The sequence below is a fragment of the Sciurus vulgaris genome, assembly GCF_902686455.1.
Source record: "Sciurus vulgaris genome assembly, chromosome: 9".
Taxonomy (NCBI): domain Eukaryota; kingdom Metazoa; phylum Chordata; class Mammalia; order Rodentia; family Sciuridae; genus Sciurus; species Sciurus vulgaris.
The window spans coordinates 146,063,992-146,090,733 of NC_136469.1; the positions used below are offsets into that span (position 1 = coordinate 146,063,992).

The 26,742-nt window shown below is 62.7% G+C and overlaps 1 protein-coding gene across 1 annotated transcript; it reads left to right on the plus strand.

The window, feature by feature from the left end:
- The first annotated feature begins 1,988 nt into the window (after nt 1-1,988).
- Nucleotides 1,989-24,815, plus strand: CPLX1 (complexin 1). Its single transcript, XM_079154911.1, has 3 exons — nt 1,989-2,147; nt 19,151-19,326; nt 23,158-24,815. Exons 1-3 carry the CDS (start codon nt 2,117-2,119, stop codon nt 23,353-23,355), a joined length of 405 nt encoding a protein of 134 aa, XP_079011037.1. The 5' UTR covers nt 1,989-2,116; the 3' UTR covers nt 23,356-24,815.
- Nucleotides 24,816-26,742: the final 1,927 nt, after the last annotated feature.

Consider the following 26,742-nt stretch of genomic DNA (forward strand, 5'->3'; position numbering starts at 1 on the left):
CTTCTGGGGTCCTGGGTATGGGGCCCCTGGGAGCTGTCTCTCCCCTGGATCAGACGATGCTCTGGGATGACTCAGGCAGGAGGGACAAGTTAATGCAGTGTCCACCACCACCTGCTGGCCTGGAGCCAGGCTTGCCAGGACCCTGAGCAGCTCTGGGCCCCTCTGAGCCATGCCAGGTCGGGGTGTGTGTGTGTGTGTGTGCAGGGATTGCAGGTCCTGGGGTCGCTGCCAGCGACCTGCAGTGTAGTGTTTGGGAGGAAACAGGGCAGGGGAGGGGGCTGCCAGCAGGCGGGGCTGTGGCGACTGTCCCGCGGAGTGTGCGCCCAGTGCTGCCGCTGTGACCTTCAGGTGTCCCCCAGCCGCGGACCCCACGCCCCTCTCGGCGCCCAGTCGCGGCTTCCAGAGGCTTGGGAGTGGGGCAGCCCGGTCCCTCGGCCCCTGTCCCGCCGAAGCAACCTCGGCAGCTCCGCTTCACAGGTCACAGCTCCGGGGTGAGCCCCTCCGGGAAGGGACTCCGCGGCTCTGGGGTCTGAGGCACCCTCCACCCACCCTGCCTCTGCAGGGCCGGGCTGCTCGCCCGGAACCGGTCCTGGGCTGCGAGCTGGGTGGAGACCGTGACCCCAGCCCCGCCCTTGACCTCGGGGGTCTCTGCGCGCCGCGCTCGGACAGACCGGGCGGGAACCCGAGGCCGCGGGCGCCGCGGAGCCCCCGCCCCGCCCGCGGAGCCGCCGCGCCCCGCCCTCCTCGTCATGCGGGACGCGGGCGGGGCGGGGGCGCCTCGGCGTGACGCGCCCTCCTCGCGGTGCCCTTCAGCCGCCGCCGCAGCGCCCCGGCGCCACATGGACCCGGCCGGCCCGAGCGCGCGCTGCCGCTGACCGCCGCCGCCCCGGGAAGGTAACCGGCCCGCTCCCGGCCCCGCGGCGCCTTCCCCGCGCCGCTCCCTGCGCCCGGCTCCGGGCTCCCGAGTCGCTGCCGGCCCGGCCCCTCCGGCCGAGCGGGCGCTGTCCGCCACGCGGTGCTGAAGCCGCCCCGGTCCCCGGCTCCTCCGGCGGCGCTGCGCCCTCTCGGTCCCTGGCCGTGCTCTTCTCTCCCCGCGCCGCCCGAGGCCGCGGGCGAAGCCGGGGGTGCGGCGGCCCGGGGCCCCAGCGCCTCCGGGTCTCGCCGCAGCTCCCGCCGCGTCCGCGCCTCTCTGCGGCTGGGCCCGCGGTCCCCTCCCCCAGGGGCGAGGGGAGAAGTTCGGAGGAGACCCGGCTTTGCGGCAGAGGCGCCCCTGTGCGCCCAGCTTGTAGGGTAGCTCCCAGCCCTCCACCGCCCAGCCCCGGCGGGGCTCCCTGGTCTGCAGAGGGAAACCGCGAAACAATGGAGCCCCAGGGACCCGGGGCTCCCGGGGAGGAGAGAGCCCACAAGGGGGGCACCGCAGAGCTGTGGCTTTGCAGGAAGGTCTCCCCGCAGAATCCACCCAGCCGGGCATGCACTCCTGGCCACTGACCCCCTGCGTACGCAGGTGGGGGTCATCTGCCCCACTCCTCTTAACCCCGGCCCCTGCTGCAGTCACTCTGGTCTCCTCAGGAACAGAGCCTGGCCTCTACTCGGGCCACAACCACACGCACCTTCCTCAAAGGGCACCGCTCAAGGGCCTGCCCACCCTCGCCCTTCTCCACCCTGTGGATGGACCCCTGCCCCACGGGTCCAGGACCAGCAAGGAGGTTGGGCAGCCCCATCCTGTGCGGGAAGCAGAGCTGTGACCTTCAAATGCCCCTGGGCCCTGCCCCCACACAGTGCAGGCTGGTGCCAGACTCTGAGCAGTGCCCCCAGGCTGGGAGCGGTCTCCTCCCTGCAGGAGCTGCTGAGCGCTGGCTTCAGAGCCAGGTCCACTGCAGTCCTGGACCTGCCCATCTTGGTCTGGGTGTGAGGACAGAAGCTCTCTCACACACCCACCCTCCCAGGCACCCCTCCTGGGTGGGTCAGCCCCACAGGGTACTGGGAAAGGTGACAGTGGTCTCAGAGGAAGGCCTGGCCAGGGCTCCAGTGACCCCGCACTCTCCCCTAGGCAGAGGACGCCTGCCCCACTTGAATGTGAGATCTCGGACTGGTCGCCAGGAATCAGGCCAGTATCATGGAATTCGTGATGAAACAGGCCCTGGGAGGTAAGAGGCGGGACCGGTGGGGAGAGGGCCAGGGGCTGAGCCACCAGGAGGGGCTGGCAGGCAGGGTCACCCAGAGATGTGTCTCCCAGCTGCAGAGGCAGCAGGGCCACACGGCCAGCTCTGCTTTACCCAGCCCAAGGCAGCACCCTGGGTCAGCCCTCTGAGCCTCCTGGGCAGCCTTGGGGACAGGAGGACGGGAGACGGAGGAGGCCCCTGGCTTGGGTGGAACAGAGCTTCTCAAGGGCTGAGCTGCTGACTCCCACTTGGGGAGAAGGGCACCAAGGGCAGACTTGGAGTTGGTCCTGTAGCAGAGCCCTGGAGCCCAGAGAGAGGTGTGGGGCTGCCAGCTGTGGGTTGGGCCAGGGCCCGTGGTTTCATGCAGGTGGGGGAGCAGCGCTGACCCCAGGGATCCATGGTTAAGTGGACACAGGGACAGAAGAGGACAGCTGTGTGGCCTCCTTTGTATGTGTTGGGGAGGGCAGGCTCTTGCAGCCTGCTGAGCACTGTTTGAAGGAGCCCTGTCCTCATTGGCCCAGGGCCATCACTGTGGCCAGAGACTGCCCAGACTTGATGCCGGTAGAGGAGAGGACCTGGGTCCCCAGCCAGGATGCCAGGGCACAGATGTTCTTGGGCAGGATTGTGGGGTCAGCTCAGGTCCACAGAGCCTTGGGACTGTCCTAGGTGGGTCTCAGGTCTACCCAGGCTGGGTGCCTCCCCTGAGAGGGGAGCCTGTGCCCAGTGCCCAGTCCTCCCGCTGGAGGGGTGCCCTTGGTGGCCAGAGGAGGGGGCTGGGGCAGGAGGTGCCACAAAGGGGACTCCTGGAGGCAAGAGACACCCGCCCAGACGGTGGATGACGGTCTGGCCTGAGCCGGGGGTTCACGGCTAAGGCAGGCTGAGGTCGAGCCTGAGTATAACCATCATGTCACCAGACTGATTCAGGGACAGGCTGGCATCTTGCACCAGGAGGGACCCGGGCTCTACCCAGCGCATCCCGGGCTGTTACAGATAATTAATTAGGTGGCTAATTCAGGCCTGAGGTGGGCTTTTGAGGAAACTGAAATATCTGATTTCACTGTCTACACGGCTGGAATTAGCTGGGTAATTACCAGCCTGGACCCCTTTGTTCATGTCATCCAAGTTCCTCCTGCGTGGTGCCAGGGCAGGCTGCACCAGCACGGGGGGAGCCTGGGGTGCAGGCGGCTAGGTGCCGGCTGCGCAGGTCCGGGGCACTCTGCGTCTGCTCTGGTCCCCTGCAGAGACTGCAGTGTGGCCACACCGGGTGAGGCTGGCGTGCCAGGCTTTCTGGCAGCACTGCCAGGGCTCCGTGCTCTTCTCTCCCTGGGCATCACTTTGGGCTCGGGGCGCGTGTGAGCAGGAGTGAGACAGACTGGGATGGGCGGAGGAAGGGAACGGGTCCACCCTGAAGGTCAGGGTTCAGCAGAGACCCCAAGGGACAGACCAAGCCCCAGACATGGAGGAACCACAGGCCGGGGAGCAGGAGGGGCCCAGGAAGCCAACAGAGAGCCGGGCGCAGGAAAGAAGAGAGCAGCCCAGAAAGAGACCCAGGAACAGAACGAGAAGCGCACCTGGGTGCCCAGGGACAGACGGGAACAGGCGGCGCTGAGAGACGGGCTGGGCAGTCAGGCTGGGCACCACACAGCCTGGTGGGGGTGCCTGGGCGCCTCTGGGGCCTGGTGACCAGCTGCAGCCAGGCCTCGCTGCCGTGTGGCTTCCTTAAATCCCGCTTCTCTTCCTCCAGGCCGTGTCCTCTGCGAGGAGGGCGCGGCCAGGGGACACGTGTCCCAGAGTCTTGTCTGCCCTGAGTCTCAGGCAAGGCTCTTGTGGGGACAGAAGGTGGGGTGGCAGCTGCAGGTCTCAGACCACAGGCTCCGTGTGTGCGTGGCCCTCTCTGCTGGGCCTCTTCTGGGACTGCAGGTCCAGCATAGCATGTCCTGTCGCCACAGGGCGGGGACATGATCCTGGGGGAATGATCCTGGACATGGCTGGGCCGTGGACACAGCACCTCTGCCTGCCCCTGCTTCTCTGGCTCCCCGTCCAGGGAGACCCAGCCCTTGCACACGCCACTGGGTGAGCCAGGCCCTTGCACACACACTGCTGGGTGAGCCCAGCCCTTGCACACACACTGCTGGGTGAGCCCAGCCCTTGCACACACACTGCTGGGTGGGCCCGGCCCTTGCACACACACTGCTGGGTGAGCCCGGCCCTTGCACACACACTGCTGGGTGGGCCCGGCCCTTGCACACGCTGCTGGGTGGGTGGATGCCCAGGGCAGTTGTGCAGCCACCCCAGCCAGTGGGCCTGCAGGGTGGGAAGCGGCCTGGCCAGCCCAGCCCCAGCAGGCCTGGTGGTCTGCTGCTGGTGCCATGCCTCCTGGCTCAGCCTGCTGGCCCTCTCCCCCTCCTTCTCTGGCCCTCCCACGACCTGAGACCCTGCCACCAACGTGTCTGCATCCTCATGGCCTGTCACCCACCAAGGTGCCCTGTTGGTGGGTAGCTGGCTCCCTTGCCCCTCTGGTTTGCGTCCTCAGCACCAGGCGTCCCTGTGTCCCTCAGGGCTCCCTGCTACCCAGCACAGCCTCGGCTCCCCGCGCGATGTGTGGGGTGACACCTCCACACTGAGGCCACAGCTTGGCCGCAGTGCTGCCTGGCAGGCTGCCTGCACGACCAACCTGGTTGTGTTGAGTGGCCATTGCGGCCACCCTGGGGTCCTGTGCCCACGGCCAGGCAGGGCTGTGGAGGGGAGTCCTCCTGGGGTCACACTGGGGCACTGGGCATCCAGCTGGTGGCTGCCTCCCCCCAGGAGACCACCCTCATGGCTTTGGCACGTGGGACCCCCTCAGGGTGCGTCATGGCCACTGGAAGAGGAGATGGTGGTTCTGGCCTCTACTGTCCTCTGTGGTCACCTTCAGTGGCCAGGTGCTTCGGCCACATCAGCACGGGCCTGGGACTCGCAAGCCACAGGGCGCACTGTAACCTGAAGGTGGCCTGCGGCCCTGGGCTGTGCTCCCGCCAGGGGGGTGGCCGCCAGCGGCGTGCGCTCTTCTCAGGCTGAGGGAGGCGGCAGTGGTGACGTTGGCCCAGACGATTTTTTCCCGCCCTTCAGCCTTGGTGTGACCCTGTGTCCACAGCACTCTGGGTCCTTGGGAACAGCGCGTAGCTTGTGGTTCCCTGAGGACCACAGAGGAGACAGGGGTGTAAACCTGGCAGACGTGGGGCCACGGGGGTCAGCACAGGCGTGGACAGTGGCTGGAACCTCGGCAGGGCCTTTGTGCCTTCTCACCCAGCCCAGTCTGCCCAGGCAGCTCCAGGGACCCGCAACGTGGTCAGTGTGGACGGGTGCTGTGGTGAGTCTGCCCTGGGCCTGTGTCAAGGGTGAGGCACGTCCCCATTCCATCCCACCCCCAGGGCCTGGGCCAGCTGATCTGCTGGGCCCTGCCCTCCCTACTCTTGCCTGACTGGGTCTCAGCGGCTGTGTCTGGGCTCCCCTGGGTGGTCCCTGAGCAGGGTGGCCGAGGGATGCTGCCCAGGCCCAGGTTCTGGGCGTCCGGGAGGACAGCTGTGTGCTGAGCTGGGCTGCAGGTGAGTAGCCAATCCGGAGGGGTAGCTCCAGATTCACCGGGAGAGGATGCTTTTGGAGGCCAGTAACAGAATCGGAGGGAGAGCAGCTTGTGCAGGTGACAGGTGTGCCCTGAGTGTAGCTGTCCTCTGCCTGATCCTCACGGTCTCAAGGTGACTGCTGCTGCGCCCACATCACATCGCCATCGGGAGGCTGAGGTACAGCCCCTTCGCCTGTTCAGTACCGCGTTAGTGGAGGCTCTTGGTTTCCATGAGGCATCCCTGGCTAGAAGCGGCTTGGAAGGCGAGGCCGAGATGGGCGCGGGGCTCTCCAGGCAAAGGATGCACCTGGCTCACACCCAAGAGGGGAAGTCCTGCATCAGGACCGCCCACCAGGAGCACCCGCAGGCCGAAGCGTCCTCGCTGCTCATCTGAGGAGCAGGTGACTGGCAAATACTTGAGGCGAAATACCCACACTCCTCCGGGGACGCTGCGCACTTGACTGGCAGACGCGCCTCTTGCCCCAGATCCCGGTGGCCTGAAGGACGCTCGAGGCAAGAGCCTCCCAGGCAGCCCAGCAGAGCACCCTCCTTCCCGTGCTCGGGCGGCGGCTGGGCGCAGAGCCTGGGCGCAGAGGCTGGGCGCAGAGGCTGGGTGCAGAGGATGGCGCCTGCTGAGACGGCCCGCTGGTGTCCGGGGCCTGCCCTGAGTGCTGCCTGCAGGGCGGCGGGGAAGGGGACTGGGAAGACCCGTCGGACTGTCCCTCCTGCCCATCCATGGTCTCCCCGTTTCCGGTGTGGCCTGGGGTATCCAGTGGCACTGCTGAGCCACACTGCCTCACCTCACCAGGCAAACCTGGCGTGCGTTTTGTCCCGCAGGGCCAGGGCCTCTGCGGAGCGGGTGACCTAGCAGGGTGCTTAGTCGCTGCTGTGTGAGGGTCTTGGTGATGTTCCCATGGGAGGGCTGGGCTCTGAGACCGGGGGGCTCTGTGCAGGTGATGGGTGCTTGGCCCTGGTGCTGGGTGCTGGTTCTGGGTGCTGAGCACTGGCACTAGGTAAGGTGCTAGTGTTGGGTGTCAATGCTGAGTGCTGGGTATAGGTCCTGTTACTTGGTGCTGGGCACAGGTGTTGGGTGCTGGGTGCTTATGCTGTGTTCTGGCATTGAGTGCTAAACACTGGTGCTGAGTGCAGGTGCTGGTGCTAGGTACAGTGCTGAGCCCTGGGTGCAGGTCCTGACACTGGTGCTGGGTGCTAATGCTGGGTACTGGTGCTGGTGCTGGGTGCAGACTGAGGTCCAGGTGGTGGAGGACTGGTGTCTGCAGCACCTGCTCCTGGCCACCGTCTGTGTTCCGACGTCCCCCGGGGAGGAGAGCCTGTGGTGCGTGGGCTCTCCAGGCCTCCGCTGGGCCGGATTCCGTCCTCGTCCCCGTCAGCGGAGGAGGTGTCAGGCTGCTCTCTGTTTCTCCCGGGAGGCCGATGCCCATCCCGCGTGCCGTGTGAGTGGAGGGCTGAGGCTGCCCCGCGGCTGGCACTCTGCGTCTGCTGCCACGCCTGGCTGTCTGGGTTCGCTCACTGGCGGCTTCATCTCGCCTCTGTCCCCGCTTGTCCTCGCCCAAAAGCCGAGATCAGACTCAGCCTGGCGCTGGCTCCGTGGGCGAGGAGGCAGTGCTGGCAGGGCAGGCCTCCTTCCCCGGCCTCCCAGGAGCATGCCGCGGACAAGAGCTCAGGTTTGCAGACCAGGGAGCACGCGCAGAGGGAGGAGGCTCCCGGCGCGTGGGTTGAGGTCCAGGGCGGCGGTGTGGAGACCAGGCTCTGGCCTTCCTCCCCAGGGCTGGGCCGCTCCAGGGGCAGACCCTCAGCACCCTGGGCAGTCCTCACAGGGCAAGGCAGGGGAACCAGCAGGGTCAGGGCCCAGCAAGTGACCTGGACGGGCAGCCTCCCCACCTGAGGGTGTACGTGGGGGCTCAGCAGGCCCGGCTCTTGGGAGGGAGCCTGGCCAGCTTCCTCAGTGCCCAACACTGCAGGCTGTCTTCTGGCCTTAACAGGTGGCCAGGAAGGGGAGGGGAGGGGCTTGCTGGATGGCGGCCCCCTGCCTGCCCAGCCAGCGTGCCGTCTCCTTGACCTGGGCATCTCTCCCCTGCCCTCCTGGCCACGGGGTTGACTTGTTGGACCTGCACTCGGTGTGGCAGATGGGCATCTGACCAGGGGATGTTCCCAGAGAGAAATGGCGGCTGGGTCTGTGGGACTCGGCAGGAGGGGCTTCCCTGGAGGGCGACACCTCTACTCTGAGGACCTCCCACCACCTTTAGGACCCCTGAGCCTGGTCCGTGTCGCTGTGGCCCCAGCTACAGGGTGGGTCCCCCGTGAGCCCAGGAGTGGGGCTGGCCCTGCCTGTAAGCCCAGAGCAGAGCCTCCTCGCTAGCCGGATCCCCGTGGCACTTGGCTCCCGCCTGGACTCTGCGTGGACCACGGACCCTCAGGCTGACTTCACACGCCCTGGGTGCCCAGCTTGGCGTCCAGTTGCCCTGGGCTGGCCTCCTTCAGAGCGGCGGGCCTCGGCCCACCCCGGCCCACCAGCCTGCGCTCAGCAACGGTGCTGGCAGCCCACTCGGGTCCACCCTCAGTTATCTTCCTCAGGGCAGGGGCTGCAGCTCAGCGTCAGAGCGCTTGCCTAGCATGTGGGAGGCTCTGGGTTTGAGCCTTAGCGCCACATAACAGACACAAAGGGGCACCGTCCATCTACAACCACAGAACACGTGCTCAAATGCTCCCTTAGAGGCTCGTTCATCTCGCCTGACTGTAGGGACAGGATGTTGTTCTAGGCCTCATGCCATGTTTTGGGACCCGTGTGCCCCTCTGAAACACTCTTCAGCTCTGACTGCCAAGTCGAGGCGGATCCGGGGAGCTGTCCTCACCAGCACGGCCGAGGAGCTCCACGTGCTGTACAAAGTGTGTTTTTGTTTCTAGTGGCCAGTAGCACTGCACGTTGACCAGGTGCAGGAGACAGGTCCAGACGTGGCCAGTGTGTGGTGGTCCTGCCAGCCACTGGGAGGAGCACCTGTCTAGACCTGTGTCACTTCTCTATGCTGAGACATTCAGAGTCCTCCCTTCTGGCGTCCTTGTACCTCTACGTTATTTTTTGAGATGTTTTCAGTTGTAGAGGGACACAGTACCCTTATTCTGTGTACTTATTTTTATGTGGTGCTGAGGATCAAACCCAGTGCCTCACCTGTTAGGCAAGTGCTCCAGCACTGAGCCACGACCCCAGCCTGTATTGTTTATTTTATTTTGCTCTTTGGGCCTGGGGGTTGAACTGTGTGCTTTGCTACTGAGCTGCACCCCCATCCGGCCTTTCTGTTTTCTTTGAGGCAGGTCTGGCCAGTTCCCTCCTGGGGGCCGGGTGACGAGGGTGGCCCAGCTCCCTGGGCTACTCCTGCTCCTCCCTACCTCTGGGTCTCTGGGACCTAGAAGTAGAGGCTTCACATGACACTCTCTTTTCTTAATAAGTAGGAGACATCTTGGTCTTGCATCTGGTTACACAGTGGTATTTGCAAATACCTTTAACACAGAAGTACATTCTTTTCTTAAAAAGTAGTAAATTCCACTGTAGAGAGCAGCACAGTGCAAAACCACCCCGCCGTGATGTGTGTGAGCTGCGGGGCCTCCCAGGGCCTCTGTGGGGCGGCCTGGGGCCTTGCCTGCACCACCAGGCAGGAGCACTGAGCGGCCGGGCTGGCGGCCTGTGAAGTTCCTGTGCTGTGGAGGCTTCTGGGCAGTTTCGTCCTCAGGGATATTTCCAAGGGCACGGATGAGCAGCAGGGTGAGATCTGTAGGGTGCCCAGGCAGGGTCCCCGGCACGGTCCCCTGGCCACTGCGGCCCCTCGGGCCCTGCAGGTTCTCCAGCTCCTCTGGGAGCACCCTCCGACCCTGGAGGACCTGCGCAGAGAACTGCCCGCTGGCAGGTTTAGGTGGAAGGTCTATCCTCTGACGATGAGGTTCAGGGTGAGCGTGGCCTGAACTCTGGGTACAGCCTGGTGTGGGGACCTGGGCAGCCCTGCCTCGGAGGCCTGGGTCAGCAGCCACTTGCGGTGCTTCGCCAAGTGCCTCCACGACTCTGGCCTCTTCGGCCAGGACTCAGGTCAGCTGCTGCACTCAGGCCTCATCCCTCCCCCGGGTCAGGATGGCGTTCAGGGCGTCACAGTCCCACGGGGCCCTGTGCGGGTGAATCTCTGGACGGGGACATTGTTCCTGAGGGTCTGAGCAGGCACTGTGGCCACATCGCACACGAAGTCCTGGGCTTGTCCTCTGGTTAACACAGACTTGGTTTTCCTCCAATCCTCCCTCTCCCGACAGCAGCCCCCAGCACGTTTGCTGGACTGTGCTGGACTGTGGGCGCGTCTCCCTCCTGAGACCCCCCGCCCTTCCTTCTGACTGGTGACTCTGGAGATGGACACTCAGTGCCATTGCTGCTGGGCTGCTGCCTGTCCTTTCTGAGACCGGTGCATGGGCGATGTGAGGTGTCTTTATCCTCCCTCCAGAGAGGCACTTGGGCTGGGTATAGAATTGGGGGTTGGAAGGGTCCCCTGGACTTTGCAGCCTCCTCTCTGCTGTCCCAGTCTGATGTTGCCAGGGAGAGTCAGAGCAGACCTAGTTCCAGGTCTTGCATGCGGCCCGTGTCCCTCTGCTGGCATTGGGAAATGGTGGGACTCAGGCCTCCTCATCCACCGCCCGTGTGGCTCTGGGTCCAGGAGCCCTGTTCATGTGTTGGCTGTGGGCTCCGTCTCGGCCTCTCCTCGCCTTTCTGGAGGCCCAGGCACAGCTACAGGAAGCTGTGCTGCTTTCTTACATGTTGTCTACAGCTTTCGTTCTACTTTCTGGGATAGTTCCAAAATTCCACCTTCTAACCATTTAATCTAATTTTTATTTTCTGCATTTGTAAATCCAAGTGCTCTTTAGTACAGGGGACTAGGCGGGACCTCGTCTTGTCTGAAGGCCGGTGCCTGGGTGTTCTGTTAATAGGAAGCATTTGGAAGCGGCAGGTCCTGCCCTCTGGCCATTGGCTTGAGCAGTGTGGATGTGCCATTGGACTTACGAGGCGCTCGCCCCTTTGCTGGCCTGGGTTTTCAGTTTTTCTTCCTGTTGGGGAAGGTCCCCAGTGCATGCCCCTGTTCCGGTGAGCTTGGCAACCTGGCTGGCAGTCTGCTGTGCCCGTGTGGGGCTCCTGGCTTTGCTGGGGATGGACATGGGTGTGCTCAGGGCCCCACCATGCAGGTGGGGCTTTGTGGGGCTGGTTCCACTTCTCCAGAAGCAGATCCTGTGCAGCTGGACGATGGGCCAGAGGGCAGCTATAGACGGGGCTGAGTGAGGACTCTTCTTTCAGGACACAGATTTCCCCACTGCCCACCTGCAGATCCATGGTCCCCTGCTCTGCAGTGCCTGGGGACTGGTCTGCCTGGGTGAGTCTGGTTCCATTTCCACAAGGAAGTGACCTCTGGATATTCAGAGGTTGCTTGGGTGCTGGGGTCACCGGGGAGGGGAGCCCATGGCCTCCTGTGTGCCTCAGCCCAGGTCTTGCTAGGTGCTGAGCTCGGCCAGTGGCTCCCACCACTGCAAATGGGGCCTGCGCATCGACTCCGCCGGGCATGGTGCCTCTGTGGCCCTGTTCTGGCGCTGTGGCCAGCGGTTGTGTGCGAGGGAAGCAGAGTGGCTATGGTCTGCTGCTGTCCACCGTCTCTCCTCACAGTAGCGGGCCTTCTCATTTGCCGTGGTGCAGGGAGCTGGGCAGGTGCTGAGCCCGCCCCTCCCGTCAGCCAAGGTCAGTGTGGCCCTGGAGGCTGGTCCTTGCGGGCCTGCCCTATTGGTGTGTCCACAGGTGGGCCCTGGCCCGGTGTGGTGCTCGGGGCTCTCCGAGGCACTGCACGCTCCGCAGGCCCACCGCGCCCACACAAGGCCTGGGCAGACGCTGGCCGGTCCCGTGGCACGTTGGTCTCGCCTTGTTCTGGGGACAGGGCCTCGCGGGGTGGCACGGCTGCCCCCGCTGAGAGCTGGCGCGCAGGCCTGGCCCGGGTGCTTTCAGTGGCACTGTAGCTACGGCTGCTGGAGGACATGGTGACCTGGGTCCTCCCGGCTCTGGTGGCTCTGTGGGTGAGCGCTGTGTCCTTGTGGCTGCGTGGTGTAGTGCCGAGAAGGCGCCCCATGCACGTCTGGGCCCAGTTCCCCTCCTGGGCACACGGGCCTGGCAATGCCTGGCTGGCCCAGACACCCACCTTGAAGGGTGCAGGGGGCTGGTTTCCTGGTGGGGCCTGGCTGTGGACCTGGGCCAGCTGCTGGGACACGTCTGGCCTCCAGGGCGTGGGTGGACAGAGCCGTGGCCAGTGCTCCCCAGCGGCACGCTGGCGGTGCTGGCTGGTGCGGAGACTGCGGGCTCCCCTTGTCTCCTGGGACACTCTGGTTAAAAGGCAGAGCTTCTCAAGGTGGGTGAAGAACATCAAGCCCCAGCTCTGGGCCAGCTGCAGGAGGCCCCGGAACAAGACAAGCAGAGCCCGTCAGGAGCTGTCCAGCCAGCAGGAGCCCTCCGCGGAAGGAGTCCCGCCGGCCGGAGGACACGGTCGCCCTGCCCTGCCCTGCCCTGCCCTGCCCTGCCAGAAGCTGAGCTTCCACCACAGGAGCAGAGGGGAGTCGGGCACACCAGGGTCCTGGGTGAGGGTCAGGTCTACCCTGGAGAGGGCCAAGAGCCAAGAGCCATCAGCGGGTGTGGGACTGGGCAGCACTTGTACTGTCCAGCCACGGCAGACGTGCTGCACGCCCTGTGAGACGCCCCTCTGGGCAGTGAGGAAAGGCCCCAAGGCGGGAGGAGGAGCCGCTGAGCGTGCAGTGTCCCAGGCTGTGGCAGAGTGCCCGAGCCGACTCGAGAAGAGAGGCCCATCCGTGCCCACGGTCCAGGGGCTTCCGTCCACCGACATCAGGCTCCACTGGCTGCTCTTGGCCTGTGCGGCTGGTCCCTCCTGGCAGAGCGCAGCAGAGGAAGCCGCGGGCTGGGCCGGCTGGGGACCCACCTTCAACACAGCTCCAGGTGCAACCCCAGCGAGGAAGGCCTGGCACACATGAGCACCCAGAATCCAAGCAGCAACTTCCCATGAGGTCACAGGAGCGGCCCAAGGGGAAAGCAGACAGCACCAGGAGCGGGTGGACATGAGTTGATCGCGGCGTTCTGAGGCGACTCTGTATCTTGAAAGTGTCAGAAAGAAGAAAGGTTCAAATGATTGACAGCAGCTTCCATCAGCTAGAAGACAAGCAACCAAAGAAGAAAGGGGTGGGGAAGATGGGAGCCAGGACAGTGAACAGGGAAAAAGAAACCAAGGGGCTCAGGGCGACAAAGGACACCACGAACAGTTTCGTGCCCGGGAATGTGACATCTTAGATGAAAGAGTGGATTTCTGAACACACACACACACACACACACACACACACACACGCACAAAGATGAGCAGGCACAGTGGTGGCACCTGTCAACCCAGCTCCTCTGGAGGCTGAGAGAGGAAGATCACTTGAACCCATCTCAGAATAAATAAAAACAACATGAATTTTAACATAAATTAAAAAAACAATAAACATGCCACAGACTGAGATAAAATACTGGTAAGTCACACATATCTGATAAAGGGCTGGTATCCTCAATATGTAAAGGACTCCAAGGGTTCAATAGTAATGACACCAGCAGCTGAGCCTGCAGCGGACAAAAGCTCACGGAGTGGACTGTGACCAGAACAGGATACGGATAGCCACGTGGACCTTCTGCTTTCAGAGGTGGCCCATGCCCTTCAGTGTGCTGCCCACAGAACCCGGCCTGCACAGTCCGACTGGAGCCTGGACCAGCATCAGCCTGGGCAGGGTGGGGTGGAGAAGCGCTGTGTCTCTGCTCCCTGCAGAGGTCACTCCAGCCTCACTGTCAGGCGAGTCCTCTCTGCGAGACGGCCTGCCAAGCTCTGAGCAGTGCTCCTTGGACTGCCCTGGCCGCCAGGACCCAGGAGGCTGAGTGCCACATCGAGGGATGGGGCAGAGACCAAGGCACCTGAGCCAGAGCACAGCATAGTGCTCCTGCCCAGCCCATGGCATGCTGTGATGCAGCACTGGCTTCGGTACTGGGTGGGGAGCTGGCTCCTGAGTCACCTTTGCAATTCTCCTGAAAGCTCGGCCTCCTCTTCCTGTGGCCCCAGGACTGAACGGAGTGGCTTGACCATGGAGCCACATCCCCGGCCTTTTTTTTTCTTTAATTTTTTTAGGTGTTGATGGACCTTTATTTTATTATTTTTACGTGGTGCTGAGGATCAAACCCAGGGCCTCACACATGCCAGGCAAGCTCTCTACCACTGAGCCACAACCCCAGTCCCCACAGCCCTTTTTATTTTGAGACAGGGCCTTACTAGTTGCTGAGGCTGGCTTTGAACCCACGATTCTCCTGCCTCAGCCTCCTGAGTTGCTGTATTACAGGCCTGAGCCACTGCACCCGACTGTGGCTGTTCTTAAACAGTTTATTCTTGAGAATGCAAACGATGTGGATATATATTCCCTAAAGAGGATGCAGGATGACTAACAGGCTCATAGAAAGAAGCTCAGTGTCATTAGTCACGAGGGAAATACAGATTAAAGCTGTACAGATACAGCCACATCACACCCACTCAGGCTGGCTAGGATCCAGAGACCCACGGTGGGGTTAGGACCAAGAGGCCCACGCGGGCTGTCAGCTTGTGAGGACGCAGGCTGTGCACACCGCACTTTGGAAAAGCTTGGCAGTTCCTCAATGGGGAAACCTAGACTTCCTGCACAACTGCGCAAGCCTGCTTAAACATATTGGCAGTCTGGCTGTGGAGACCTCCTTGTGCACCAGCAGGGCCACGGGCAGGCAGGGGCGGCCACAGGGTGACACCAAGAGCAGGACTGCCACAGGCCGCACAGGCCCAGCGTGGCGCAGCTCCAGGTAGGAGGACGTGTGGCTGCGGAGCGGGCCCCCTGCCGTGCACTCTAAGTCCTGGGGATGCTGTGTCGGGTGCTAGGGTGGAGGGGCCCCAGGCTACCGTCTCCACCAGGATGGCTGTGAGACGTGTGCACGAGCCCAGCCCCCAGCGTGCCACCTGTCACTCACACCTCCACACAGCTGTTGAAAAGGGAGTCTGGCTGGGTGTGGTGCTGCACACCCCGATCCCAGAGACTTGAGAGGCTCGGGCAGGAGGATGAAGAGTTGGAGGGCAGGCTCAGCAACTTATTAAGATGCTCTCTCAAAATAAGAAAGGATGGGACGTCACTCAGCAGCACAGCAGCCTGCGTTCACCCTCAGGTTCTGAAAAGCAAAGAACATAGAGGTGGGTCTGTGGTTGTCCCCACCAGCCTGTCATGGGCCCTTGGCCTTAGTCCCTTGTCATGGTACCCCTGGGCCACGGTAGGAGAGGAGCAGTGGACAGGCAGGGCAGGGGATCCTGCTGGCCCTGGGCCCTTGCAGAGGAGAAGGGAAAGCTTCCTGCCCCATCCGCCCACCTCTGCCCACCCTGGCTGCAGGGCGCGGGGCAGCCTCGCCTTGGGTCAGCAGGAGCAGAGGGCAGGGAGCTGCAGGAACACAGGTGCCCAGAGTCGCAGGTAGGGCGTGCACTCCTGTGGCTGCTGCATCCCTGGCTGGCGTGGGGTCAGGAGGTTGGAGCCAGCGTGAGCCGCCCTGGGGCCTGAGAGCCTGGGCAGGCTGTTGTCCTGGAGAGGCCCTGGGATGCAGCCTGCCTCCCTTCCCTGGTGGCATCTGCGCTGTGACGAGGCTGGCTGGCCTTGTGCCGTCTGTCTCACTGTCTGTCTCTGGACTGACAGTTAGCACTGCTCTTATGCTAATTTCATAAAAATAACCCAGAGGATTTCCTTCTCTCTCCTCCCAAGAACATTCCAAGTATCGTGGGAATCATCTCTCTCATCGATGTCTGAAAGATCCCATCTGTGAATTCTTAGAGATCCCTGTTTTCCAAGAGTTTTGAAGATGTATCTCACTTGGCCTGCGATGCGCTGGGGTGCAGTGTGCACAGATGATCCCTCAGCTCCGTTCTCCTCTGCCTGCCCATCCTCATTCTGTCCCCGACTCAGGCATCTCTCGCTTCTGCCTGTGCCAAGGGCCCTGGGCCCTGGTCTTCTGAGGCCATTGCTGCTGTGGCTCCAGGTTCTCTCCTCTGCAGCGGCCTTGGGGAGCCGCGGGGCCTGTGACCGCTCTCGGGAACCTGCCTGCTCAGCACCCTCAGGTCCTGCCGGGCCAGGGCCTCCTCGCCAGAGATGCTGACAGGCTCCGGCAAGGGTGGGCGGCTGGTGCATTCCTGTCTGTCCTGCGGTTTCCGTGCTGGCTGGGCCAGGCTGCCGACTCGGAGGTGCGTGTTGAGATGGTCTCTGGGGCTGACTGTGGGAGACGGAGCTAGACGTCACCGACGGTTTAAAGTTCTCTGCCTGTTGTGATAAAATATGTATAACATGAGATCTACCATTTCAATCCACTGAAGTTCAGGGTTTGGTGGCAAAAGCCAGCCACAGTGCCATGCAGCCCGCTGCTCTGCTTCCAGAATGTTCTCCACCCACCGCCGCTCCCCCCTGCTCCCTGCCTGTGGGCTTCCCGGCTGCAGCCCTCACACGCAGGGTCAAGTGGGACTGCCCTGTGCAGGGCGCTCCGTCACTGCTGTGCAGATGTCTGTCCGCCGTCCTGCCCCCAGCCTGGGTGTGCACCCAGACGGAGAGCTGCCGGCCGTCCACCGCTCTGCCGAGGCACAAGGGCGCCACTCTCCCTGGTCTCTACCTGGCCTTTGTGCTTCCTGCCGGTGGTCTTGGCCATGCTGATAGGTCTGGCGTCATCCCCTGTGGTGCAGACTGACTCTTGGGCGATTTTCCCAGAGACCCTGCAAAGGCACCAGGGTGTGTTTCTGGCTTGGTTCTGAGCTGGCCTGGCTGTGCCGGGCCCCTCCTCAATCACGGACCGCAGGGTCCACCCAGAGCCCGCCCTCCCCGCTCTCCAGCAGCGAATCTGTGACACTCCTTCTGCAGGCCTCCTCCGCCCCCTGTGGCAAACCGCACTCTTTCCCAGCCGCCTGGGGTCCCCTGCCCTGGGTGCACCGGGACCCTTGGGCTGTGTCCACTGCCAGAAACAGTGCCCTGTGTCCAGCTGTGTGAGCCCCATGTCCCTCCACAAGGAGTATGTGCAGTCTGGTGGCCCAGAACCCACTGACCCCAAGGAGTGACTGGGTCGTGTTTGATTCTTTCCACAATTCTTATCTGTGCTATAGAGTCGTACTGCCCACTGCTTGCCCAGCCTGGTGCCTGCCAACGATATGGCTTCATTACAAAAATGCAAACTTACCCGCAGGGACAGTGACCCAGAGCCTGTGGGCTGCCCTGAGAAGCAGGCACTGGCCCGAGAGGAGGAGGCCACAGGGTCAAGTGTCAAGGAGCAGACCCGTAGCCCGGGGTTCCTGTCCCAGGATAGCCCTCTCCAGCCCTCCTGCGAGGAGCTGGAGGTTGGGATGGGGTCCTGGCCTCATTCTGGGAGCCACCACACACCTCTGTGTCCTCATCGCAGTGATGTGGCAGCGCCTGGCTCCCAGGGCCAGGGCAGGGTACATGAGTGGACCCTGGGTATGGCCTGGCCTCGCCCTCTGCTTCTGGCTTGGGTCGGGAGAGCAGCTCTGCCAGGAACAGGCTTCCCAGTGTCTGGGTGGTCCTGCAGCTGCATCCCCAGCCTCTGGAGCAGGGTCCTGAGCACTGGGGGTCGGGTGCAGGCAGGGGGTGCTGCTAGAGGCACTGTGGGGCCCAGGAAGCCAGGCCCCTCTCTGCAGGTGGCTCTGCCGCCTGCCCTGAGCGGTGACCACTGGCCTTCTGGTCCCTGGCCAGTCCTCAGGGCCAGCTGATCCTTTTGTACCCTACCCTCAGCCCTTTTTATTTTGAGGTCGGGTCTTGCTAAGCTGCTGAGGCTGGCCTTGAACTTGTGGTCCTCTGCCTCGGCCTCCCAAATTGCTGGGATCACAGGTGTGGCCACCACCCTGGACTGTTCCTTCTTAAAGGTGGGCTATTCTCTGGTAGGCAGGCTTGCCTGAGCTGAAAGGGGCCGGCTAGGAAGACCCATCCGGCGGAGCCCTGTAGGCAGGGATTCCAGTCGTCCACTCCTTGACTCGGGTTCCCACCAGGAGTTGACCTCAAATCTCCTTTGCAGAATTCTGCAGAGATGTCTGAGAACTGATCAGAGGTGCTCAGCCTTCTGGGAGTCGGATCCGTGTGGGGGTTGAGTCCTGGCACTTGTGGCGTGCTGACCTGATGACAACGGCAAGCGGGTGGCCTTGGTCTCCTGCATCCGTCACCTGCTACAGAGTTCCGTGCGGCCCTATGTCCAGGGAAGGGTGGGGCGGGGCAGGCATGGCTCGGCTTGGAGACATCCCAGAGGATCAAACCAAAAAGTTGTTCTCACCAACAGCTGGTGGCTTCCAGATCAGTCCTCCTGTTGAAAGAGGTGGGAAGGTCATTCCCAAGTAACAGGAAGAGACAGCATTTGGCCCAGAAAGGGTGTCTGTCCAATTTAGCACTGCACAGACGGGTGCAGTATCAGGGTAGGGATCGTGGCATCAAGAACACAAGGACACAGGCAGAGGTGCTGAATTTAGAGGTTGTGAGGCACATCTAGACAGGTGGAAATGGGCAGCCGCACTCACGTGAGGGGCAGGTGTGCACTCCCTCCTGATGGCGTGCCCGGCACACTGACCACGCCAGCCAGGGCAGTCCACAGGAGATCTGGAATCAGCATGGGAGCCAGAGGTTGGAGGAGGGGTCAGAGATGGGTGCCTGGCCAGGCGAAAGTGTTCTGGAGTTGCCAGCCCCACAGGGGTGTGGCCTGTGGCCAGCGAGTCCAGGCAGAGGGGAAGGCTCTGCTTGGTGGTGGTGCCAGTGGGCAGGGCTGCGGCCATGGGGCCTTCCTGGGTGACACCCAGCCCTACTCCCCAGGGCCACCCCAGGGCCAGGGCTTGCCTGGTGCCTGCCACTGGGCTGTGATTACAGTGTCCCCTGGGCCAAGCCAAGGGGCTCAGGGCAGTGTGTGGGCCTGAGCATCATCAGGCCCTCATAGGGACAGTGGTGGCTGGCAGGGCGGGAACTGGGGCCCTGGTGCCAGTGCCAGGCAGTGCTGCAGGTGGCCTGGCACTGCCTGCCCTGCCTGCTGCCATGCCTGCCCAGATGTGGTGCCTGCATATCTCTACACCTCCACGCCCTGGAGGCTGCTCTGCACAGGACACGGGGCCCAGGAGGACCCAGGCCCAGGAAGACACAGGCCAGCCCCTCAGGGGCTCAGAGAAACACCCACAGCCACAACACCCCAGGCCAGCAAGAGGGCCAGGAGTTCAGGGTGTGCTGCCTGCCTCTGCCTTTCTGTCCCCAGGGGCCACCAAGGACATGGGGAAGATGCTGGGGGGTGACGAGGAGAAGGACCCGGATGCTGCCAAGAAGGAGGAGGAGCGCCAGGAGGCTCTGCGGCAAGAGGAGGAGGAGCGCAAGGCCAAGTACGCCAAGATGGAGGCGGAGCGCGAGGCCATGCGCCAGGGCATCCGCGACAAGGTGGGTATGGCGCCGGCGGCTGGCACGAGCCCTGAGAGGCAGCGCTGGGGCCTCGCCCGCACGCGGGCTCGCTGTGGGCCTGGCCTGCTCTGGGCAGGCTGGCCCTTCCCAGGCTCTGGACCCCCACGCAGGGGAGCCTGCAGGGTGGCGTGGGCAGCCCTAGGCTGCTGGGCAGGACCCACGGCCTCCCTTGGGGTCAGTCCACCCCAGAGGCCCATAGGTGGCTGGGCAGCAAGGCCCGAGGGGATCTTGGACAGCACAGCTTCTCCCAAGTCCTCTGGTGACTTCCCCTCCCCCCTGGGGCAGCTGGAGAGCAACGTGTCCTTGTCATAGGTGGGGAAACGGGAGTAGGGTGGGTCCTGAGTGCGAGGCTGTGTGGGCAGTGAGGCCACTCGGTCCACCCTCCCTGCAGTTGGGGCAGGGGATTGGACGGGCACCTGCCGTGGCCTGGGAAAGCCAGAGCAGCCTCTGTCCGGGGTCTCTGGGTGGGGTGACGGCAGTGCTGCGGGTCGACGGGGCTTGAGGCCACCCGTCGCCCAGGCGCCCAGTGGGGTCATCTGCTTCCCACATAGGTGGGCTTGGGGTGGGCCAGGGCAGAGCCTTGCCTGCCTCCCTCCTGTGGCTGGGCTGGCCTGTGGCCCAGCTTCAAGTGCCACACGTCTGGTGGGCAGGAGCGTGGGAGAGGGCTTGCCCGAGTCCTCGGCTGGGCCTCCCTGCGATGCCGAGGCTGGGGGTGGGACGGCCGAGACACTGGGGTCCCCTTCCTTGCTGGCAGGCCCTGAGCAGGACAGGGCAGCTCTGCTGAGCCTTGTGTAGAAACCAGACCTTCCGACTGGGCAGAAGAGGCGGGTGGGGCGCAGCCAGGCACATCCAGGGCCCACAGAGGGCCAGTCCAGGGGCGGCCCCTCCCACCTGCCAGGGGTGTTCCGCTAGGAACCTGCAGAGTGCCGAGCACTGTCGAAGGACACCCTGGGACACCCCACCTGTCACGACACCCACTTAGCCCCCAGGCCCTGGATTGTTGGGGTCCTGCGGGAAGTGCCGCTGATTTTCCCTGGATAGCAGCTCGTGTGTCCTCCCTGGCCCCACAGCCCTGACCTGCTGCAGCCAGTGAGTCAGGCTAGGCCTCAGAGCCAACACTCGGTCAGAGGTAGGTGGGGGCAGACCCCACCTTAGCTGTGCCCCGGCTGGCAGCGTATCAGGAGAGGGCACAGGCAGGGGGAAAAGGGAGAGGGAGTCAGAGTCAGCATTCAGGGAGACAGGAAGACAGGAAGAGACAGGGAACAGAGACGGAGTGGAGAGCCACGGAGGCCCAGGACCTGAGGGGAGGTGGCTGGAGTGGGCTGCTGTGGGAGGGGTGGCCTTGGCAGGCAGCAGCTCTGGGAGGCTGGGGTAGGGCTCCGTCTGTTGGGGTGGAGTCCTGTGGGACTCAGGGACCCCTGCTACCTGGGCCTTCAGGAATCAGGCTGGAGGAAAGGTGTGTGCTTTCTCCACAACTGTTTCCTGGAAATTGTGGAGAAATTCGTCTTCCAGCAAATTCAGCAAGCCTGGCCAGGCTGGATTTGGGAAGAGAGATGGGAAATGGAAGCTACAACCTCCAAATCAGACCTTCTGGCCCAGTGAGGAGGGTGGGCCAGCAGGGAGGGTCTGCCGGGGCCCAAGCCCCCCACCCCCCAAGCTCCTGGAGCTGCAGGGAGTCCTGCATGCTGCCTGGTCCCACCCAGTGGGGAGTTCAGGATGTAGTAGCTCCCATCCTCCCCTTGCGGCGCAGACCCACATCCTGTTGCTGGCTGAGCCCCTGACCCTGGGCCTTTGCTGCTTGCCACCTGCCCTGTTCCTCACAGGTGGAAAACCACCCTGCCCTGTCCATCAGGTGTGCCTCCCCAGATGCCCTCGCTGGCCAGACCCTGCTGCTCCCTGGCCATGGCCTCCCCAGCCTCCCCTGAGCTGCATGCACCCCGTCTGTCTCAGGAGCTGGGGGTGGGCAAGCTGCTGTTCCAGTCTTCCTGAAGGTGTGGGACTGAGGGCTGAGCCCAACTCCCACATCCTCATGAGCCTCCAGTGTCAGGGTTCCAACAGAGGGAGAGGTGGGCATGCCATTTGGGACTGTCTCCTGTGGTGGGGACAGTTCCTGGAGCAGTACCCTCAGTCCCCAGTACGAAGCCAGCCGAGCGGCTTGGGGCCAGGAGGGGAGCCTGGCACACCCATGCTTGATTTGCTACCCATAGTCTGATCTGCATGCTCACCACCTGATTTGCATACCCCCACCTGATTTGCATGTCCACCACCTGTTTGTGTGTGAGCTGCTGGATTTGCATATGTACCACCTGATTTGCATGTGCTTCCAGCCACCCACGGTAGGTGGCTGAGCCAGAACCTTCCATCTGGGAAGGAGATGAGGAGCTAGGGTGTGTGGGTGCCCACTCAGCACCTCCCTCCCTGTGTCCCCCTATGCTGACTAAAGGCTCGGCCTGAGCTTGTGCGGATGCTGACAGGTCCAGAGGGTGGTCAGTCTATCTGGCCATGTTTTGGGCTCCAGCCATGGATTGCCTCTCAACAGAGCTTTCAATGCCCTGGGCCTTGATATGGTCTGGCCAGTGGCTGGCCACATAGGTGTGCCTTCTTGTGGCCCTTGAGCTGGCCGGTGGCTCCCGGGCTCCTCCTTTGGGGTGCTGGGGAGCTTGCCCCATCTGTGCTCTGGCCTGACCTACTTTCTGACTACACCTCTGTCTACCCACGCACTGCCCCACAGGATGCCCAGCCACATGCTCCTCCCCCTCCTGGCCCCAGGCTGCCTGTGTGGGGTGAGGCTGGCCTGAGAGGCGGCCCAGGCACAGACCGGCTGCTCCCGCTGGCTGTGTGGTGCCGTTGCTGTCTCTCCCCCTGACTGGTGCTGTCCTGGCTGGCAGGGTGTTGGGGGGCATCCCTGTTGGCATGTTCCTGGGTGGCCCTCTCACCTGTCCTCAAGATCCTGTGCTCCTCCCTCTGTTAAAGGTGAGAGGCCAAGGAAAAGCCCTTTACCTATCCCTGGCCGGCAACCTCTGGTCACAGGTGTCTCTTACAAAGCCATTGTCCCTGGATTTAGGGCCTCACAAACCCAGGATGACCTCCTCTCCATCCTTACCTTATTACATCTGCAAAGACCCTGTTTCCATCTGGGCACAATGGCTGATGCCTGCAACCCCAGCTTCTTGCCAGCCTGGGCAACTTAGCGAGCTCCTGTCTCAAAAAATAAAAAAGGTCTGGAATGTAACGCAGTGGTAGAGTTTTTGCCTAGCATACTTGAGGCCTGGGCTTGTTTCCTAGCCTTGGAAAAAACAAGAGACTTGGGGCTAAGGTCATACATAGGTGGGATTTGAAGGCATTCTGGCAGGGGCCACATCATTGCATCCGAGGAGCCTTGGTCAGGTGTGCAGGTGTGAGCCCAGGTAGAGGACCAAGGGACTCGGGGGGAGGTTCTGGCTCCGCTGCTAGGCTTGGAGAAGCAGGGCTGGAGGAGGGCAGGTTCCGGGCCACACCTGGAGCTGTGCCCCATCTCCAGTGCCTCTTAGATGCCCCTGGTGTTCCCCGGGTCTCCCACCCAGCAGGAACCCTGGGTGGGACCACTTGCTGGGATCACTGCCCCTCCTCGGGTCCTCCAGTGTGGGGTGGGTTGGGGCTTCATCTCAGGCCTTTTTCAGCCACTAGCACCACATTCTGGGTCCCTCACTTGTCCCCCAGTGCAGAGAGGGTCCAGCTTGCCTGGGTGTTGTGTGAGTGTCACAGAGACAGGCACTGGACCAGGATGAGCGCAGCCCCTTGCCTGACCTGCTCTCCCTGCCCTCCCCGCAGTACGGCATCAAGAAGAAGGAGGAGCGAGAGGCCGAGGCGCAGGCGGCCATGGAGGCCAACTCCGAGGGCAGCCTTACTCGGCCCAAGAAAGCCATACCGCCGGGCTGTGGGGACGAGCCAGAGGAGGAGGATGAGAGCATCCTGGACACGGTCATCAAGTACCTGCCCGGACCGCTGCAGGACATGTTCAAGAAGTAGCGCCTGGCGGGACAGCGCCGGGAGCCGCAGCCCCCGCCCCGCCCCTGTACAGACCCTCGCGGAGGACGTCGGGAGCAGAAGCAGTCCCCCAATGCCAATATAAGCCATAGTCCTAGGTCCATCCTGCCCACGCCCCTCCCGCCTCAGGAGCCTCGCCCCTCTCCTGCACTGCCATCGCTGCTCCCAACCCTGGGCAAGGGCGTGACCCCGGGGACCCCTGCCATCCGTGCCCGCCCCATGCTCCCCACCCGCAGGTGGTAGCCCGCCCCCACCACCGTCCTTGCCGTTCGCCACCCAGCCAGCCAGGTGGAGGTCAGGGACCCTAAGGGTCAGCCCTGGGAGCACCCCTGGGCTTATCGGCTCTGCATGGGTGGCGCTTGTCGGGGCCCAAACTCAGGAGCACAGCCATAGTGGGGGCGGGACCCGGTTGTGCGGATTGGGCTGGGGTTGGGGGGCGGGCAGTTGGTGCCTGTGCCCCTCCTGGCGCAGGCGGGCCGCAGCTCTCACCCTGCGCACCAACCGGGTTGCTGGACCTGCTGGGCCTGTGCTTCCGTCTTCCTGTCTGCTGGTTGCCCACGGGCACGCCTCTCCATCGCAGGCCCTGGCATCCTCTGTCCCGCCCTTAGGAATGCCATGCCATGGGGAACAAAGCAATAGGTCTGGGGGATAGTCAGACAATCCTCCAGCCCCTACGCACACCCCTATAGCGTTCCGAGTCCTGCCCCTTCCCGGTGGCCTGTCCTCCACGGGGGCCCTGTGCCACCCACTCCACTCCCACCTTCCAGAGCTAGGGAGGCCTGAGGAACCCCAGTGTGGCGACAGACTGCCCTGGCGGTCGGAGAGTGCGGGCCCTGGGCTGGGGCCACCAAGCGGTCCCTCCCGCACCCCAAAAGGCCCGTCCACCACGCCCGCCATCCCTGTGTTTGCTCCATCCTTGTTTATTTTGCATCGTGATCCGTTGAATCTCAGGTAAATGAGGTCTCTGTATTTGAAGAGTTTTATCTCGACCGGAAGGCCGCAGTCTCGGTCCCCCGCCCTTTCTGTCCACATCAAAACTTCATTAAGTGTCCACGAGTTGCGGGCCAGGGGCGTGCCTGGGGCCTTCATGACCTTACATAGCTCTTTAGAGAAGCCATAACAATTAGACTGCAATACTTAACTGCGAACGCCCCTCCGTCCACGGCGGCCAGAGCTTGCGGGCGCGTAGGCGCCCCGCGCCGCCCCGGCGCCTCCCGGGTCCGCGACTTTTTAAATGCCTGTCATCACACGTTGAGCAGACTGGGCGCTCTCTCGCGTTAACCCCGCATCCTGTTCCCAGCGCATGGGGCGCCCTGCCGCCAAGCTTACCGTAGACTGTGGGCGTTACCTGTCTGTCTGTCCTGCGCCTCCTCCTGCATGCTGGGGGCCCTCACGTGTGTTCTCTCTGGATGGAATCACAGCCAATAAACAGTGATTTCGCATCGTGTTCTATTTCATCCCAAGTTCCCCCTCCACCCCAGCATCCCCTTCCACCCATGCCCTGCTAGGTGGGCAGTACCTCAGCTCCTGCTGCAGCAAAGGCAGGGTGTCCAGAAGGTCCTTACCGATCTCCCAAGGGCAGACCTGCCCCTTCAGGTCCCAAGAGTCACCTGCAAAGTCTCCTGACAGTAATAGGCTTTCCCCTCCCAGAGTCCAGATCACTCTGTTGCTCAGCAGTGGGGCCCCCAACAATTCCTACCCTGTCCTGATCTCTTCCTCTCCTGAAAGTCCTCCCTTCTCCCTGTAGCACTGGGGGGCCTGCCAGCTCTCTGGCCTGGCACAAGCACCTGGATCCCAGTCCAAACTGCCAGCTGGCCCGCTTCCCTTCTGGGAGTCCTGCCCATGACCAATCTGTCTTGATGCTCAGCCCCCCTCAGGTGCTGTGGCCACTCCTGGCCCTAGAAAGGCCTTGTTTGCTCTTTCTGGGAGACCTTCTCCAGGGAGGTATCAAATGTGGATGTTCTGTGACCTCCCCCACACAAGGACCTTCCAGGAAACCTTGCCCAGAATTAGAAGGCAGAAAGGCCCCCACAGGATCCCTGACCCCCGGTTGGGGTCCTCCTGAGTGCAGGGTGGGTCTGGGAGGGGACGTGCTCTCAAGCTCTTGGAGGTCTCCTACAGCTCCTCTTACTGCCTCCAGGGGGCGTGTGAACCACTGAGTTGCCCAGGGAGCCATTCCACCTGCTGGCAGGAAGCAATTGTCCCTCCTGGGGTCTGCGTCTCAGATAGGACTCTGCAGCATGCTCTGGCTGTTCATAGAAGGGCACACCAGGTCCACCCACCACTCTGACTGCCCCCACCTTGCCCTAGTCTGGATTCTGCTTCAGCTTGAGCAGTGACCTGAACATGCTAGGTGACCCAGAACTTCAGCCAGCTGGTCCTCTAGCTATTGACAGATCGTCACCCTCAGGTGATGGGGTCTGAGGTCTCTGGTGAAGTGCACTGTGGTCCCTAACATAGCCGAACTGTGCTCTAGGCCTGGGGATAATCAAGGTCCCTTCCCTTCAAACTAATTTTTGTAGTGATGAGACATGAGACATGATAAATATGCACTGTGTTCAAAGTGGTGATTCTGTTAAGAGGGCAGAATGATGGCAAGAGCCACCATTTATTTATTTATTTTTATGGCACTGGGGATAGAATCCAGGCCTTGCACATGCTAGGCAAGTGTTCTACTACAAAGCTATACACCCAGCCCTTTACATTTTTAAAATTTTAAATTTTGAGACACGGTTTTGTTAACTTATGCTGAGGCTGGTCTGGAATGTTCAGTCCTCTGCCTCAGCCTCCAGATTACCTTGGGCACTATCATGCCCAACTACAGCTGCTATTTCATGAGTGGTCTGGGGGACCATCTGAGGAGTGATGTGCAGAGACCCAAAGGGAGAGAGGGAGGAAGGTCTGTGAGCTCCAAGCAGAGTCAGATGCCTGGGGACAGGGAGGTAGAGCAGTGGGACAGGGTGTTGCAGCGTGGCTCGCCTGATGCCTTGCCAGGCCTGGAGGACCACTCTGCCCTTAGCAGTCTTTCCCATCTGGACCTTTAGCTGTATCTTCAACATTTCAGCTGCATTTGCAGCACAGACGACCTACGCCCTCCAGGGGCTGTCCTCCAGGTTCTGATGGCGCCATCCCCCTGGCACCTGCAGGCGGCCAGCTCAGAGTGGGCAGCAGGGCTCTGCTGGTACCAGTGCACTAATCTCCTCCATCCAGCCGCTTCCAGTCACAGCCACCGAACAAACCATCAGGGATTCCGGAGAAATTTTAAAAGGTCCAGCAATTAACCATTTTGTCTAGCTCTGTTAATCCTCTGCTAGACTAATCTCTCCGTATACCACGAAGCCAGCGAGGTCAGGGAACCCTGGGCATGGG

Coding starts and splice junctions, on each gene's coding strand:
- CPLX1 (XM_079154911.1), top strand. CDS start 2,117: ATGGAATTCGTGATGAAACAGGCCCTGGGAG. Junction 2,148..19,150: donor GATGAAACAGGCCCTGGGAG/GTAAGAGGCGGG, acceptor TTCTGTCCCCAG/GGGCCACCAAGGACATGGGG. Junction 19,327..23,157: donor GCCAGGGCATCCGCGACAAG/GTGGGTATGGCG, acceptor CCCTCCCCGCAG/TACGGCATCAAGAAGAAGGA.